Here is a 17,909-nt window from a genome sequence, read left to right as displayed (position 1 = left end):
TGAGATCGTTAGCCCGTATATCTACGCCGTACAATGTATTCAATTAGCGATGAAAAACGGCAAGTTTCTGACTATCAAAAAGGTACGAATGGTAGCCATATAGGCTGTAAATGAAATTTCATTACCGCTGTTCTCATTGTCATTATCATTACTAGTCATTTCGCACATTTATTGTATACCCTTCCATCCCTCAGAGAAGATATCTTTCTGACCGACGTCCTAAAAGCGAAAAGGTATTGTCCGAGATCGACTGTTGAGGGTAACAAATTACTTGCCCCTGTGTCGCCATCCGAACCGAAGTTAAATATGCAATTTTGGCAATAAAATTTATTTCAAACTATTTTCGGTAACACTTCCACTAACCGTACTCTCTTCCAAGTATTTCTGTTTCTTCAGTCTTGCCAATTGATGTTTGTGCTTGTTCGATCGTAAATGCAACTTCCATTGAAACTCGCCAACAAACGGTTTATTGCATGTCTCGCATATATTAGTCACATTTGGGTCTAGATCTTTCCTCGGGTTCTCCAACTGTTCGCACGGTTTCAAGTCAGCGGTCGTATTGTCCATATAAGATTGAATGACATTTTCAGCCTTCAGGTACACGTCTTCATTCCAATTATCCGGATTGTTGGTCGATAGTGTGTACATTGGTGGTACTTGGCGATTGACGGATCGAAGAAAACGATTCCTGATCCACTTTGGTTGATTCCTCGAATATCTCTTCGTAACCAGTCTCAATGTCTCCAAGCAAGATTTCAATAGAAGAAGACTCTCCGGAGGCGATTGGTCGGTCGCTTTTTCAGACGTGAGAAAGTCGATCAATCGTTCGTCCTCCTGTTCATCATATTTTTCCAAATATGGAATGAACTCCTTCAGTCCGATTGATTGGATAGCTCCTTTGGTAGCATCGACTTTGGCTTTGTTGTAATTCTGTTTCGCCAGGTTGTAGAAGCTTCGAATTTCTTTCACCAATCCTTGGGACAACATGTCGTCAATTCGTGAATCGAGACGTTTGTTCAGAATTTCCTGATCGCATTGCAGCCAGAAAAGGATGATGTGTTCGTAGCGAAGAGGTCCACCTGCGTAGAGAATACCATTGTTATATAATTGCTGACAAATAGGAAAATAGGTAGTTGTAAGACACACTAAACTAACCGTAGTCATTGCCACCTGGAATATTTTTCTGTTCATTGATAATAGCGGTCATAGTTTTCCCACAATTTTCGTACACTTCGAGTGCTCTCTTAACTTTGCGATGGTCATTCGGATGCAATCGCTGAGCCGAGTCCGGATCAACAGATTGCAATAATTTGTGAAGCTCTGCTGGTGTACGTCCCTCGAATTGGTCTGTAGCATACCATTGACCAGAGTCTTCCTTGTTGGCGTCCACTTCCTTACCATCGTCTGAATCTACTGATTCTATTTTCCTTTTGCGATTATCATTCAGTGGATTCGCTAACACTTTCCATAATGCACTTTCGATGTAATAGTTCGTTCCACCGACTATAATGGGAATTTTTTTCGCTTCCAATAGATTGTTGATGATTGGTAGAGCGGTGTCACGAAAGTCGACAACCGTAAAATTGCTGCCAGCATCGACAACATCCAGTAGATGATGTTTGGCCATGGACTGTTCGTGTTTCGTTGCTTTGGCTGTGACAATGTCCAGTCCTCTATAAACTTGCATTGAGTCGGCACTGATTATTTCGGCTCCAAACCTTCGAGCTAATTCGATAGATAATTTAGTTTTTCCCGTGCCAGTTGAACCCAAAATGACAATCAAAGGAACGTTTCGTAACATCTTTTTGCACGATTTTTTTTAAATGTAGAAACCCGCGGTCACAACATCTTCGTGACGTGAATAAATAGGACTGATATCAGCAGTATCAGCACCACAACATGGACATATATGTGTAGCTATTGTAGTAGATGATTGACGTTTCGAAATCTGTTACGGTTTAATCGGCGGGAATTTTTGATTCTGCTTTCTACTTTATCATACAGATATAAATCTGGAATTAAAAATGTAATCCCGTGAGATATTACTTTCAGTCAGTAATTTTTCTGTGATTACATTGCGATCCCCTGCAAGGATTTGAGGAAACTAATAAAAATTTGGATTAAAATAGTAATATTGACAGACATTTTTGAACGTCAACCGTTTCCCAAATTTGAATCGCATTTGCAATGGCCGATCTAGGAAATAAAGTCAAGCCCTATCCTATCTCTAATCATCGTTAAGTCGATTCTTCAAAATGTATTTAGAAACAAATTCGTTCCGAAAAATTGATTGTTTTTACTGGAATTAGTGTCATTGGATTTTGCATAAGAACTTTTGGAAATTTTCAATAAAAATCCATTTCTATGTCCAATGCGACTTTTATTATGTTTATTTTCGACCGGCGAAGAACATTAAATTAAAATTGATCAACCTGTTTATGGAAGGAACGTTCTACATTTTTTCATTTTAAACGAAATTTATTTTTCGTGCGTCTACATCACTCGATTCTGTTTCAATTCCTTATTTCCTCATATCACTTGTTCCTTGTGTTCTACTTTGTTTTGTTCAAATATTTATAAATATACGCTGCAATTGCTTCATTAAAAACATGTTTTTTATGTGCTTAACATCACGACAGAGTAAAGTTAACCAGGCAGGAGCGCTGATTTGACTACTGACCTGACTAATCTAGTATAGCCCTATATTTTTTGCGAATAAAATTTTGCAATTTATGTCAGTGTTCATTTGAGTTCATTTTCATAATAGTGTATTAGGTCCCTTATTTGACGTCTCGAAAATGAGCCGCTACTGCCTTTTCCTCTGCCGTGGCTTAACATCAAAACCAAAATTTTTACATAACATGGTTACTAACCATTGGTTAGGTATGACATAAATAACCTCCATACAAACAACACACACTCTACGGGGAATAATGATCGAGATGTGCGTCAGCGTTATTTCACGCAGGACATACGATTAAGGGTTTCTACATATTGCAAGAATAGATCTCCAATTCAAGGTTCTGAAAGAGCAGGTTAGAGTCTATTTGTTTGATTTCCGCAGTCGAGTTTTGTATCGATTATCGACACCTTATCTTGGCAGCAATAATTTTTTCTTTGAATGAAAATTTCCGAGTCCACTGGAAATTAATTTGTTATTAACATAGTCATTTACTGTCTTTATTTATTTATTACTCTGTCACAATTCATAATCGAATAAAAGAGTTTCCCATTAATTTCCATTGCACTTTGTTTTTTTTTTTTGTTTTTTTGCTTTTCGTCTCCAGAATCAACTCCCGAAATTTTCTATGTCGTCATTCCAAAGAATATGTGGACGAGCAGTATTTCTTTTACCATCACTAGGAGTCCATGTTTCGACAACTTTCGTTATTCTATCGTCACCGTCTTCATCATCATTAATTGTAATCGACCGGTGGTACAAAACTTTATTTTACCTGGAAGCTAGACTAATTCCAGGGGTGGCGTTATCTAACATGCAGATCAAACACCAAAACAAACAAACAAACAGAGCATAATTACTCTTCGCTTTTACATGGATCGCGTGAAGCGAAAGTGGAGATGAAATGCTGTTTCGACCTCCGGATACGGTGGCGGTCAGAGGTTAGCGTGGTCTAACCATATTCAGTCGTTTCCACATTATATGTTCCGCTTGCAGGTTAAGCACGTGTTTGTTGTGTAGTGGATGATGTTTGTCGTCGAACAGCGCGTTGAAAGATGAACAGATTTTTTCCAGCTTAATGTCGTTAGCTTCCTACAAATTAGATCTACGGATTGCAGTAATAAGATATAGATCCGGACGCACTTTTAGAATAAAAATCAAAAATAAATACAAAATTGACGTGTCCATGTGTATGCATTCACAATGGTCGCCATTTTTGACGGGGCATTATTGTTGGGAATTATTTTTATTGTTGGACATTATCATTTTTGTCCAAAAAAGCTGACGTCCTCCATTTTTTATTTTATCATCAATCGATATTCCTACGCACGGTGAGCTTGAAAATGTCCATGCCTGATATGTTATGCACATGAATTTTTTTTATTGATATTAGTAGAGGGAAGCCCCGTGATTAAGAATCACATAATATTAAAATCGAGGGCACGGCAAAATTTTGAGATAGACGATTTTTTCTTTGTTTGGGACCTAGGTCAATTTTTTCTTGCTCTACATTTGTATTGCTGAGTTAGCCTAGAGTCTCACCATTCCAACGATACCAGAAATGCTGTGTTTCAACATGGCCAAATAAAATAGCTTTCTTGCGGACTTAAGCTAGCCCTCATTAGTCAGCCCTTAAGTCCGTATGAAAGTTACATGGTCAAGGTCATGTTGATACAATGCATGTTTGGCAGCGTTGTAAAGGTGAGACTCTAGGCGAAAGGCTATTAGCAATACAAATTTAGATAAAAAAAAGTTGACCTAGGTCTCAAGCAAAGATAAATTCGTCTATCTCTACTAATATTTGTTTCATGTGCACGACATATCAGGTGGACATTTTCAAGCTCACCGAATACGGCTATCAACAATCTAATCAATTTAAGTAATTTTTTTACATTATTTTTAGGCTTCACAAAAGTATTACCAGTATAATGGTATCGCTACTTCGTGACGACGAACTTTGGTAAACTATTACATCGAAACAGTGGCCGTATGCTTTCCTTTTTATGGGAAAAAAAATTGTTTCTGTGAATTTCTGTTGAATTTTGTAGAATGTAATGAAGGAAACGCTGAAATGAGCTATGCAATTTATGCTTTAGAGTCTGTTACTTCAAGATATCTTGCATAAACACATCAGCAAGTTTAGAAAAAAAATAGCAACGGTAGGGTAAAATTTTATTTTTTTATTATACAAAGCGTTACAATAGATATATCTTAATCATATTGCGATTTTATAGAAAGATTTTTCTTAAACTTAAATTTTTAAATAATTTCCGATGTAAAAGTAATTTTTTGCGCTCAAACTTAAATGGGATGACTTCGTCTATTAAATATTTGTAAATTTACCATATATTACTTGCGCAGATTACTTTTATAGAGTATTTGCTGTTCAACTTGCCTTAAAAACGTTCTTAATCGTTAAGATTTTGGGGAATCAGGTTCAATTTTTTCTACATAAAGGCAGGACTAAGTCGGATCATAAAAAAGGACAACGTAGCTCCCTAACCTTCTCTTTTCCACAATCTCTCCGAATATCCAAATCCCGCCGTATCATCAGCCACAAATCTATCACTAACTATGAGTAGACTACCCAGTAATGTGTGCCACATGATCGCAGTCTCGTCCCACATAAAGCACAAAATGTCCCAAAGAAGATCAATTGCATCGTTTGAACTATCGGCGCACACAGAATCGATAATGCTCGTGATGCAGTCCACTTCGACAAGATCGCCAACATCGTCCAATGACTTTTTATAGATCCTTTCGTAGGGTCGTGCGACAATAGCACGAAGGAGCGTGGGGAAAGCGTTTCCACGGTTCTTGCACCTTTCGCCTAAGCTCTGATAAATTTGAAGGCACAGTTCGTGATCATGTTTCGAGCTGATATATTCTTCTGTATTCCTATTGTAAATTGTATCTAACAGTGTCCCTTTAACAGCAAGACGTCGCGGATGTTCATGCTCTGCGACGCTCATGGCACAGTTGAGGAATCGATGGCGACCGTTACATAATTGCCAATAGTGGGTTGACGCCAATGTGAGTCCACTTGATGTATGTCTGTGTACCTTGGAAATGTAGCGAACTCCTGCTAATGTAACTGCGTAAGCGTATTCAATACTATCAAAACTACCATCAACAGCACCCAAAGTGAATAACATTCCAGAGCATTCACAGATGCTGAGATCGTATCCATAATCACAAAGATCGTGAATCACTGTGGCAAATCCCGTCACGTAGTAAGCTTCCTCATCGTGAGAACTGGTAACTGTAGATTTTATAAAAGCAGCGTCTAGTGCTCGGAAGAGAATTAGTTCTCTAAAATCCTTCCATACACAAATGTTTTCCAATTTCACCAAACGACGACGCATTGCATCTTCAAATCTTTTCTTTGCCCGTATAACTTCATAGCTCAGAATTGTACATTCAAGTAAAGATTTTTCTCCATTCGAACCGATAGCGTGCACCTCAGCAATTTTTTCTCTAAGTCCATCCAGCCATGTTCGAAGTGAAGGCATCGTCCAATCGCCTCCGTAATCAAACAAGAATAGACTGTCTACGTAAGATAACGGGGTTCCAAGATCCTTGCCAAAAACAAATCGATTGTACTGAAGAGAATTCGCAACGTTCATCGGTGAACGGGAGATACCCTTTAGCAAGAGCCCATCGCATACTGCATCGTATTGGGGATTTCCAGTTATGATCGGCAGGCCAGATCCTTTGCACATATCCTCTTCGAAGTCATTCACTTTCGGTCGGAAGACCTTCGAATAGTCAATTTTGAAGACTTTAAATGGAGAAGACTCCGTAGCGTAACCATCTTGTTGTGCAGTATACATTTGGATGATTCTCTCAAAACACCAAAGTCCATATGCTTTGATTTGCTCAACTTGGCAAAGTGTTGACGTGTACTTGGCGAACTCAGACTGAAGAACGTTTACCTCTAAATTGAGACTCGGTTTCAAACTACTGACGATTGGAGCACCAGTAAGTAGAATGCGATGTTGCAAGATATGGACTGGCCAAGTTTTTTTAGAATCAATTGAAACTGAACCAAGTTCAATTCGCTCGAATCCGGAATGATTTTGTAGAAGTGATTTAAAATGGATGCAAGCTTGTCCTTCTTCAAGGGACACCACACCGGTTATGTTGTCATCTTTTGCAATTTTGCTGTGATTATTTGAAAACCATTTGGTTAGGACAGGTGCAAATGAATCACTCCATATCAAAGCAAGGTGCGAAGGAACAATAAGTTTTGCAGAAAGTGGAAAGAATCGTCCGAATGTAAGAGGTTTCTCCGGTTTGGTACCTTTCCACCATTTTTTCAAATCATTATCTACCCATTCTGCATCACCTTCAATGCCGATGAGAATGTCGTATATGATGGGAACGTTTTTAACGCTCATGTAAGGGGCATGTGTTATGAAAGAATTGTCAATGCACACATATGCATAGCATCCAACATCTTCGGAATTCTTTCGAAGCGGTGAAAGTTGGAGAATACGTCCTTCGCAAGCGATTTCACGATTTTTCAACGAGCACATACGATCGTCTTCTACGTTTAAACTTTCCGCTGAATTCTCTGCACACACTGTAATCTTTCCTTTAATTGGAGAAGGCGTTGATCGAATTGATTCGGACACAGCGATGTCTAGCCTTGAATTTAGAGATGAATCATCTAGCTGTATCCAAGCGTCTCCAATTACTTTGTCTCGCACACCTTCTCTTGTAATGTACCCCTGAGGCTCAATGAATCCTTTTCGTTGTTCCGCTGGACTGTTTGAGTTGATCCAGTCGATGGGGTAGTGAAAAAGGCTTTGGAATGATGTATTTTTCCGAACAGGTTTGGACATCTTATGATCCACCTTCATCTTTCGAACCATTTTAGCACTTGTGTCTAAGATGCAATGACTGCTTTCGTAGATTGTAGACATTTTAAGGGTCTAAATAGAGAAGGGAAATTCATTAATTCTCAACTTCTATTCGGTTATTAAGTAATTAATGGATTCAGAGAAACTTCAAAAAAGTCCACACAAAAAACAGAAAATTCGAGTCGTTCAGGAAAGTTCAAAAATTTACCAAGAATTATTTTCGAATTTTCCTCATTTTCTTAATTTGGAGAAATTAAAAGAAAATCAAGTCAGGACTTATTTTTCAAAAACGTATTTCTAGCCGTACCGTACCGTACATTACACGGTTAAGGGGCGCTTCATAAATTACCTAACGAAAAAATTAAATTTCTGTCACTCACTGATGACACAGTGGCTGAAAACATCGAAGTCAAACGCCGAATAAAGCGAGTGTGTCGTCAAAATTCATTTCAATGCTAAAATCGTACAAACAGTAATTCACATGAAAATTCTTCTCTAAAAGACTTCAATCCTTAAAAATTTTGGCTTACTTTAAAAGACCGTCAAACTTGGATTAAGCGTTACAAACTCTAATCATTGGTGAAATTACCTAACGTAATTTCGGTTTTACTAGATCGTGGTGAAATATCAAACCGTAAATGGGGTTTTACTCAATTTTTCGATCAACGTCAATAGTAACAGGCAAACATAGCTTGAGAGTAATTTTAATGGAATTAATTTGTCATTGAATGACGCTTTAGAAATGAACTAAACTAGAACAGTTGTGTTCTTGAACACAACATCGTGCCAATCTTCCTAATTTTCGGTAAAAATGGATCGAGTGAATTATAAGGACTTGAAGGAAATTTCATTCGATTACATTATTATTGTGACGACATCAAAAACTGTAAAATGATCGTTGGATTTCCATCGTTCAGATTCTAACTCAATCTAAATCATTTCAATTTTCACTCACGTCAAAAAAAAACTTGCTCCATATTTTTCTTATCAACAATTAATCACACACATTGAATATTTACTAACTTCAAGCACTTTCTGAATTCATAATTTCAACACAGACCTTCTAACAAAAATTTGCTAATTTTTTAATAAGTTCGCACGACATATAGGTAATATAAATATTGTTCAAAATCAAACTTACTTTTCAACTCCTTTCTTAATAACCGTAGAAGTTTATAGCAATTATTTAGTATGGAACACTTAAAGTTTCTGCTTACAACTGAGCCAATTGTTAAAACACCCACCACTTTTATAGACGCAGAACATATTTTTTGACTAAACAAATATCTTTTACAAACAGGTAAAAAAAAATGTTTATTATAGAATTTGATTAAATATAAGTAGCTACTGTAGCTGATACATTACGTAAAAACATATGTGATTAGTACGTACATCGACTTAAAAAAATATGTTCAAAACAACATACATAACTAATGCAACGCAAAATGAAGAATAGAATCGATTTCATAGAGGTAGACTACCATCGATTTATGCGAAATATGTCTTTCTCTAGCGACTATTTCTATCTGAGAAATGATCAGATGCATCTTCCGATCTGCAAACCGGTGGGAAATAAGTCATTCCCATGCACACATTTAGCGAATCATCAAAGAAAATGAAACATGTTAATACATGCGGGTGAGTGGGCGTAGCTAACCTAACAAAGTACATGCTCGAGATCTTTATTGGCGTTTGTTGCACAAAAGAGCTAAGAAAGAAAGTAGTTATTCAGGAGTAAGTGTTAGTAGTTCCTTTACATCATTTTGTGAGAATACGCCATATTTAGGCATGTTCACTGAAAAATATCATAAATTGATAAATTGTCGAAATAATCGATACAACATCAATCGAATGTTTTATCGATAATCAAGAAATATCGACTGACAAACGAATTGAATTCAACATCAGTCTATAATTAATGATTATTAGTCGATATTTACGATTATCGATATTCATTCGATTGATATTGGTTTTTTGAAAATATCGATAATAATCGATTCTAAGGAAATAAACGATATTATATCAATCAAATGAATTATCGAACATACTATAGCCATAATCTGCGTAGCCTGAGTTTTTAATTTTTCCCCGATAACCAGTTAACGAGCATGACGCGACTGTTACGAATCTACAAATCTGATAATTTATTAATAAACTCTCGACTATTGTCACATCCACTCATTCATACAAAATCATTTGAATTTTGAGGAGACAGAAAATTTTCCAAGGTCTTCCTCCGCAACCTACTTACGATAAACGGCGGTTTTAATTCTATAAAATACACAATTTTCTTCTCGATCTGAAAACTAAAGGTTTTTGATTAAATTAATTAAATTAAAAACTTTATTTGTAGGACGACGTACTGACTCCTTTGGGAGACAAATGCCCAGGCCTCGGCTGGGCATGTTGTGCATATCCACAATGGTAATTAGGATGGATCTAGTTGACTTATTCAATTGCGTATTGACAAACTTCTTCAATCCATGTAGTTTTTGAACTGTGTTTCCTCCATTATGGTGACTCATCAACACCTCCCACTTTCTTCTTGGACATAACACAGACGGAACAAAAGCCATTGATATCTACGTAGACGTCCCGTCGTTTATGGATGACGTGATATCGACGCTGTACTTTTGATGATAATAAATGTAGCACCCAAAAATTCAACTATCGTTGAGGTGATGATGTGGTGAATTTTTTGTTTATTAAATCATGTGAACTTTGTCACCGCACATCTAATAAAATGGCGGTTGGCATCACGTGCTCAATAGTTTACAGCCTTGGAATATATTAGGATTTACATACGTCAAAATGATATACGCACATTATGGCATTTGTAAAATAAAAAATGAAATTTTTTTATTTGAATTTATTTGAACAAATGGTGAATAAATTGCGTCGAATAAAGTTTTTGGCCTATTAATAGCTTGTTGTTGATATCTTAAACTGAAATTGTTGTCTTAAAAGCTTTATTTGTCATACACTTAAAATCTGTTACAGTACGGCTTCGAAATACGATGATAATTATGCAATAAAGTTTCCATATTGAATTCAAATTTTCATTCAACACAGAAGATAAATCGTTGACTTAAAGTTTGAAAATATTTTTTCGTTTTATGTCGAAATTTAAGAGAATATTCGTCACATCAATTTAAAAATAGCGCTATTTATCAAGGTCGATGCATCCTAACAAGTAAAAGCTTTGCTTTTTAATGTTGAATAAAATGTTGGCTGCTGAGAATTGGAGCGAAAATTATTCACCGAACTCATAACTCAGTCATTGCTTTATCGATGGATTGTAGAAGCAGCAACGAATGCAAGAAAAAGAAGTTTTATTCATCAACCACATTATAGATTAAAATCCTACAGGCAGATTACATAAAAATACGCCACCGAAGGCCGAGCGTGACAATACATAATTTTTTAGCGAATGAGAGGTTTCTATCTCGAGCCGGAGGAAAGTGGTGGAATCGAATTCGCTAAAAAAAAGATTTTAGCATATAAGTTAGGAACAACATTTCTCCTGAACGACGTGGGAAATAAGCGACGTGGGAAATAAGCGACGAAGAAAAAATCTTGTCGCTAACATGTTAGTAAATTGGGGGTTTTGCGCATACGATGTCGCCTTCGGCTCGTATCGGCAATGTCATATCTATTGCGCAAAACAACCCCATTTACTAACTAGTTAGCAAAATAACTGTTATCACATACAACGTTCTTCTCAACGCCCATTGGCCTACTTTTCGTCACTGAAGTGAGAAAAATTTGACTTGTAGGTACTAAATAATTATGGTACAGAAGTGAAGTTTCACTCCAAATACATGTGTTGTATTGATCATTCGCATCAAAAAGTTTTTTATTTTTAAATGATCAAAGACACTATGTTCATTCAAAATTTAAGTTTAAAAAAAATCTACGCGTTCAAATTAGTTTTATAAAAATAAAATTAAAATTAATTCATTTTTGCACTGACTGCGAAATCGCACCTTGTCAGCACCTTGTCAGTTTGCTGTCTACTGAAATGTATGGAATTTATGAAATTTTTAATTTTTTTGGTTGGTACCATTTGCTATGCAGTAAGTGAATATTAGCGCGAATACTTTGAATATGTAGTTTCAATTTGATTTATAAAAAAATTAAAACAATATTTACCCATGCCGTAGAAGTACTTTTGTCTTATAAAATCATAATTTATCGAAATAAAATAAAAAGTCCTGAATGCGAATGATTAATTGTCCAAATGTTCATAGGATAAGTGTTGCATGGGAATAATGTGAGATATGCGTTGAATGAATGTAGAATAAGCACATAATATCAACAGTTCTTGAATCATGTGCTTAATAAAATTAACTTACTTTTCAAATTAATTTAAAATTGAAAATTCTGTGAACACTACAACAGTCAAAATATGTGAGTGTTCTCTGTTGCATTAAAATGCGAACGCACTCTTAGCTTTTTGGCCATAGGATAAGATCCATCAGATGACCAGACCAGATGTGATTGAAAATGTTCTATTTTATGCTATGGTGATTTGTAGTTTGTCCAACTGTTAGTACCGAGCGGTAACAGTTGATTTACTTATTACATAGTAACCAGTTGTAACATATTAGTGCTAGTATTCCGAGTAGCGTTCATATGACAAACGGACTTTGACGACGACTTTCAACCGAAAGCGCGCATTATAATGCTGAACATGCGCCATTGAACACCGCAAACATGTTACCTGTACCACACCTAACTGTTGACCCAGTTACATGTTCATTCCTGAGATTGTCGAGCCTGGAAGCGGGATTCCGTCCCAGGCAAGGTATGTGAGCTCTGAGTCTGAGAAGCGATGTCTGTCAATATGTCGATCACGTCCAAAGTTTTAAGTTTTTATTATTTTGGTTCTTGGATCGACCAATTCGAATAATGTTATGATGGAAACACTGACATCGTCAAGAATTGCAAGGGCATCGCCTGATTTCAAATTGTTATCATAAGTAAATGAAATTTCGAGCTTTTTGTAAAACAAAACTTGTGATTTAGGGGTCGCTCAAATTTGTAGATTTGGACAAGCCTTACATAAAACATATTGTGATCAACAGTTGTATGAATCTCAGTATAATGGTTATTCACGCCGTAAGTGTGCCTAAAATTTGAATTTTAAGTGAACGATTCGATGAAAAATGGAACCGAAATTGTTATTTTTGTATCTGTTTTGGACGATTGTTTTTAGGCAATTTCGCGAGTTGTAGCCCGAACGAAGTGACGAAGTGTTACAATACGTGTAACACATCATGCTTTGTGCCAACCGAGAATTGAAATAGACAAATGCACAAAAATTCAGAATTTTCATTGTAAGCAATCACTCTTCGAATTTGATCGATCACGTTGCTTTGCATTTTTTTAAAGCGAATGCTGTAATAACTCATACGAATTTCATTTCAACACTGGTTTGAGTGTTGTAATAAGCCATGAAAACGAGTGTTGTAATTTTCGAGTTGTAATTTTGGACATTTCAATCTAGTTATCGATATTGAAATCCGTCGTATTTCAATTCTCGGTGGCACAAAATACATTTCAACGCTTCATTGTATGAAAATGACGCTACGTTAGAAAGTCCTCCGCACTTTCCATTTTGAATTTCGACCGCACTTACGGCGTGAATTTTTGACATCGAGTGCGAAGTACTTTATTAGGCTCTAGTAGATGTGCAAGGCCGCAGGCCGTGTGTCATAATACACATCGTGAGCCTAATCAAGTACTTCGCACCGCGATTCATACAACGTTTTTTGCAACAGATGGATCTAAAGTTTTCGAACATAATGATCTCGAGCTGCATAAATAACTTTATTTTAACCTGTTGAAAATATTTACTTAGGTTAAATCAAAAGTAACGGATTCGATAACTGTTTTAACGACCTACCTGTCGTCTTCGGAAATTATGATCAAGTAACTTTTAGTGGTGAACAAAGAATACAGACAGAATCTGACGATATATTGATTTCAAAGTATTCGAAACGAACACGATCAATATCGAAGAGGTCGGTACCAATTTTTAATTATCCTATTAGATTCATTATTCTGTACGTATACGGTCTCGCCTTCACAAAAATATTCGATATTTGTCAAACACACCTATGTACCCCATCCCGTACGCAACAAAATATTTAAATGACGAAAAACAATGTGTTTTCAACTCTTTATTTGAACAAATGTTGAAATAGAATGCGAAAATAGTGTACATTATGATCTATTAATAGAACGGATTTTTTATTTTTAACCAAAATTGCCTGTTTAAAAATGTTATTTTGAATAAAAAGGCTTGATTTGGTACATATGTTTGAAGTATGGGTGTTGTATATTAACCACGAGTAACATTGAAAAATCGCATAGTGTTGCGGAAAGTGCCAACAGAAAATGTAGAGACAGTAGGCCCTATTTTCAAAATATATAAACACTGAAGGTAATGCAAACCCTCAGCAGATCACAAAAAATTCTGAGCCCAAGTTACGGGTGAATATTAGTTATTTGTGTATCTGTTTTGAACGATTGTTTTTAGGTAATTTCGCGAGTCACTTCGTTCGGGCTACATGCGAACGTGCCTAAAATCAATCGTCCAAAACAGATACACACAAAAAAAAAATTTCATGTAAGGGGTCGAAAACCAGAGAAAAATCTCAAAACTCCCCCATTTTCGGCCCCGACACATGAAAAAGATTTTTTTTATGTTGCATCCTCGGTTGCATCCTTGACGTTTCGCGTATGAAGGTTGTTGGAACTGCGTTGGCATGTGTTACAATTAAATCTAAGAATAGTCATTTACATAACTTGTGAGAAAAAGTGAGAGCTTACGTGTGAAATTTGGTTGAGACGAAGCCGAGGTCCATAATCACGTAGAAGTGACTTTTCGTTTTGTTGGTTTTACTGGTTTCCAGTACTGTCGAAGTAAAAGTCAGAGCTACAAAATACGTGTTTATTTAAAGAACGACTTAATGCTAAGATGATTTAGAACAAACTAAAACAATAAAATCCTTTTGTCTCACAGCATACTAGATCTGAATTGTATGTCCAGGCTCACTCAGATTGCTCAACTAACACATTTTACTCCCGAGCTATGTATTACATTTTACATGCTGAGGCCGAAAGGTCCTGGAATTTCATGAACCAGGTCAAAAGAAACTACCTGATCTGGTTTTTCAGGTCAACCTGGCTCTTTGTTGTAAAAAAGTTGAAAATTCAGTACAGAAAAATTTATGTCGGAGAGTCGGAGACCTGATCCTCCTCAATAGAAACCGATAGCACTCTAAAATTTCATCAGTTTTCAAATAGGCATGTTCGATAATTCATTCGATTGATAAAATATAAATCATAAATATCGACTAATAATCGGTAAATATAACACGATAAATATTGACTGATAATTATATTGTCAGTTGATATTAATCGATTATCGATTTATATTGTATCGATTATTTACAAATTTTATCATCGATTGATATTTTTCAGTCTTAAAATATTTGCGTTGGCGATGCTGGAAGTGGAAACACTGTGACGATTGAAATAAAAAGGTGATTTGGAAGTTTCAAAAATTTTATTGGATCAATAAAAAATATTACATGAAGTCTTGTTACTTAAAATAAGATTATTAGTTTACATTACTTCTTGAGAATCAGGATTACATTTTATTAATTAATTTAAGAGAAAAAATAATTATTATGTCTACGACTAGGAGATTTAATTTTTAAAATAAAAAATATCAAAAAATTTGTTCATTTCTTGCGAAGACTAGAATAATGCGACGATTTATGTAAGTGAACAATAAATAATAATCAGACTATAATGGGATGGCTAAAATAGTCAAGGTGTTTTTGTAGCATCCCAAATTCTTTACTTAAATTATAATTATTGAACAAGCCTGACTAGCTCGGCTTCCTGATTGTTTTAATGACACTGAGTGTAGTAAGAACAATTATATCAAAAGAAACAGTTTCCTTATAGAATTATAGTTGAAAACAGGCCGAGATGAAAATAACTGTAAATTTGAGTGACAAAGATTTCCTGCGGAATCTTCTCATCAGACGATTTTCTTTATACAGCTTTCAACGATTCTTTTTCAACGACACGGGTTTTCTATCGACATTTTTAGGGGGTTTAACGGATCTTTAGTGAATTTCTTCAATTGTCTATATTTTTCAGAGGACTTTCTTCAAACTTCCGAATAATTTTCTTTCGAGCGATAAAGAATTTTCTACATTTATCCGGCACTTGTCTTAACTTACACTAATTTGGAAACTGTGTAGTAGTCAGGAGGCTTTACACGACTAAAAGTAATTGTGTTCTATATCTTCTGAAACTAGGGAATCAAGTTCGCAACCCCAAGAGATGAGGAAATTAGAGTGGCAGTCTTGCAAAAAAGGTAGAGCTCTGTGTAACTCATCATAATTTGTAGGTTAATGGATTAGCTCAAAGAAATCAATACCAAAACTATTAAAGAAATTATTCAAGAATTCATTTTCTAGTAGAGAATCTCTACACTTGTAGGACAAGATACACTCACCTCAAACTTGTTTGTTTGTTTTTCTTAAATTCCTATAGTCCCACTTCTCAAAACATGTTACACACACTCTGAGAACATTGTTTATGTAGGTGTCTCACTCTACGCGTATAATCATTAAATCCGAGTGTGGAAGTGTGGGACTAAGAAAAACAGCATGAATATTGTAAATAAGTGTTTTGAGATGAGTGTAGCCTATGCCATGTTAACCAAGAGCTTAGCATGGATTTTTTTCTTGCAATTTACTTTAGATTTAGATTTACTCTCAAATCTTTGCTCTGACACTGTTGTAAATAACCAAGTCATTGAGTGAGTCGACAGAAATAAAATCCGAGCTAAAAACAACATAAACAACAGTCAAACATTGGTAATCCGCAATTACTAAATAAGGACATAACGTTAACGTAGTACACATCTTGCGTTGTGTCGAACGACTGATCGAATGATAATGATGTAATCGTTAACGTCTGATGAAGATGATTCCCAAGCTAATTGGTTGGACTTTTTCTTTAATTTTTCTACAGTTGGAATTATTCGCTACACATTATTAATTTGACATATAATTGATGCTAATACAATGATTTTTATACCGACGACCGACTTATACAATTCGATTCGTACAGGAGCCACAAATAACATGAATTCTGAATTTTATACATACTGTTTGCGTACAATGAAGATCATACCATTTACCTTAACATTGTACCATCCATCCCCAATCCCCATTCCCTACACAATACTAAAGAACATTTTTCTTAGTCAAAGGAAAATGTAAGCAAAGTTTACATTCAAAGGTTCTGAATCTATGAGTCTAAACAACTTAGTCATTTCAAAGTTGCTGCGTAAAAATTAAATTGCAATAAATAAGAACTTACACTCCGCATACCATTCATACTTAATACTAGCCGCAACAATGATACGAATGGTCGTTCTTAACACCATAGTGCAATTGAGCTCCTCCGTTGGTCACACCATTTTTAATTTGCTGTGACGATAGTGAATGCTGCAAAGATTTACATGCAAACTGCTGATGGCCGTTGTTTTCCTGTTAATCAATGAATGTCAGAATCAATGAGTGGTTGGATTAATGAATGGGACACATTTTCAAAAACACACGGCAACATGACAAAAGTATATTTTATGTTTCAGCTACCTTCGGATGGATGGGAAAGCAACACCACAGTATGAATGCAATGAATGCGACGACTGTACCAATTAGAAGGATAAAATCCTCGATTGTCGGCTCTTCTCCCAGCAGAAACACATTATTTACCAGGTATGCAAAATCGTCAAACGGTGTCATTTGGGTTACGTTTGCGGATTTTACTTAGCTTTTGAAGTCAATACAGTTATTGAGTGGCCATTGATTGTGAATGGAGTCCACTTGGTCTAGTTTTAATTCCGAGAATTCTTGTTTTCAAATAGTAAGATCGAAGACATTTGACAGTCATTGACATTTATGTGTCACTGCGCGCTCCTGTTGTACGTTTTTATAACAGGGCTACCAGAGCGGACAGTGGTTCGTGCACTATAAATGCATAATTACTTTTGGTATTAAATGAACAATAACTTAGTCGTGATGGGTTCAGCAAATCCCTAGACAGAAATCTATCATCAATATAATGAGATAAAAATGTTACACAGACCCGGACTGGTACTATGAATTCGGGCGATTTCTAGATATTTGAATGAATATTATATAATTGTTATTACAAATAAGCAAGCTAATAAGTAGTTGCTGGGCTTTTTCGAGTCATGCCGGCGCTGGATAGTGAATTTTATTGACTTAATTCCTCTGATGAATGAGAACTTGAAATACGGTTGT

General features: G+C 35.8%; 3 protein-coding genes across 3 annotated transcripts; all 3 read right to left on the bottom strand.

The window, feature by feature from the left end:
- Positions 1 to 312: 312 nt before the first annotated feature.
- LOC119068366 (tRNA dimethylallyltransferase) lies at positions 313 to 1,907 on the bottom strand. Its single transcript, XM_037171938.1, has 2 exons — positions 1,156 to 1,907; positions 313 to 1,079 (listed from the first exon to the last, which is right to left on the bottom strand). The coding sequence occupies exons 1-2, from the start codon at positions 1,799 to 1,801 to the stop codon at positions 328 to 330; spliced, it is 1,398 nt and encodes a 465-aa protein (XP_037027833.1). The 5' UTR covers positions 1,802 to 1,907; the 3' UTR covers positions 313 to 327.
- Positions 1,908 to 4,956: 3,049 nt separating this feature from the next.
- On the bottom strand, positions 4,957 to 8,758 carry LOC119068023. Its single transcript, XM_037171389.1, has 2 exons — positions 8,687 to 8,758; positions 4,957 to 7,617 (listed from the first exon to the last, which is right to left on the bottom strand). The coding sequence occupies exon 2, from the start codon at positions 7,606 to 7,608 to the stop codon at positions 5,179 to 5,181; it is 2,430 nt and encodes an 809-aa protein (XP_037027284.1). The 5' UTR covers positions 7,609 to 7,617; positions 8,687 to 8,758; the 3' UTR covers positions 4,957 to 5,178.
- Positions 8,759 to 15,445: 6,687 nt separating this feature from the next.
- On the bottom strand, positions 15,446 to 17,523 carry LOC119068684. The gene is made up of 2 exons (XM_037172368.1): positions 17,238 to 17,523; positions 15,446 to 17,129 (listed from the first exon to the last, which is right to left on the bottom strand). Exons 1-2 carry the CDS (start codon positions 17,385 to 17,387, stop codon positions 16,986 to 16,988), a joined length of 294 nt encoding a protein of 97 aa, XP_037028263.1. The 5' UTR covers positions 17,388 to 17,523; the 3' UTR covers positions 15,446 to 16,985.
- Positions 17,524 to 17,909: the final 386 nt, after the last annotated feature.

Source organism: Bradysia coprophila, chromosome II (assembly GCF_014529535.1).
Source record: "Bradysia coprophila strain Holo2 chromosome II, BU_Bcop_v1, whole genome shotgun sequence".
Lineage (NCBI taxonomy): Eukaryota > Metazoa > Arthropoda > Insecta > Diptera > Sciaridae > Bradysia > Bradysia coprophila.
The sequence above is the reverse complement of the archived record's forward strand: the minus strand, read 5'-3'. Positions and strand labels throughout refer to the sequence as shown.

What these genes read in the sequence shown, in the direction of transcription:
- LOC119068366 (XM_037171938.1), bottom strand. Translation starts at nt 1,801, where the DNA reads ATGTTACGAAACGTTCCTTTGATTGTCATTTTGGGTTCAACTGGCACG. An exon ending in TCCAGGTGGCAATGACTACG is followed by an intron (nt 1,080 to 1,155) that starts GTTAGTTTAGTG and finishes TTCTCTACGCAG; the next exon opens with GTGGACCTCTTCGCTACGAA.
- LOC119068023 (XM_037171389.1), bottom strand. Translation starts at nt 7,608, where the DNA reads ATGTCTACAATCTACGAAAGCAGTCATTGCATCTTAGACACAAGTGCT.
- LOC119068684 (XM_037172368.1), bottom strand. Translation starts at nt 17,387, where the DNA reads ATGACACCGTTTGACGATTTTGCATACCTGGTAAATAATGTGTTTCTG. An exon ending in GCTTTCCCATCCATCCGAAG is followed by an intron (nt 17,130 to 17,237) that starts GTAGCTGAAACA and finishes ATTGATTAACAG; the next exon opens with GAAAACAACGGCCATCAGCA.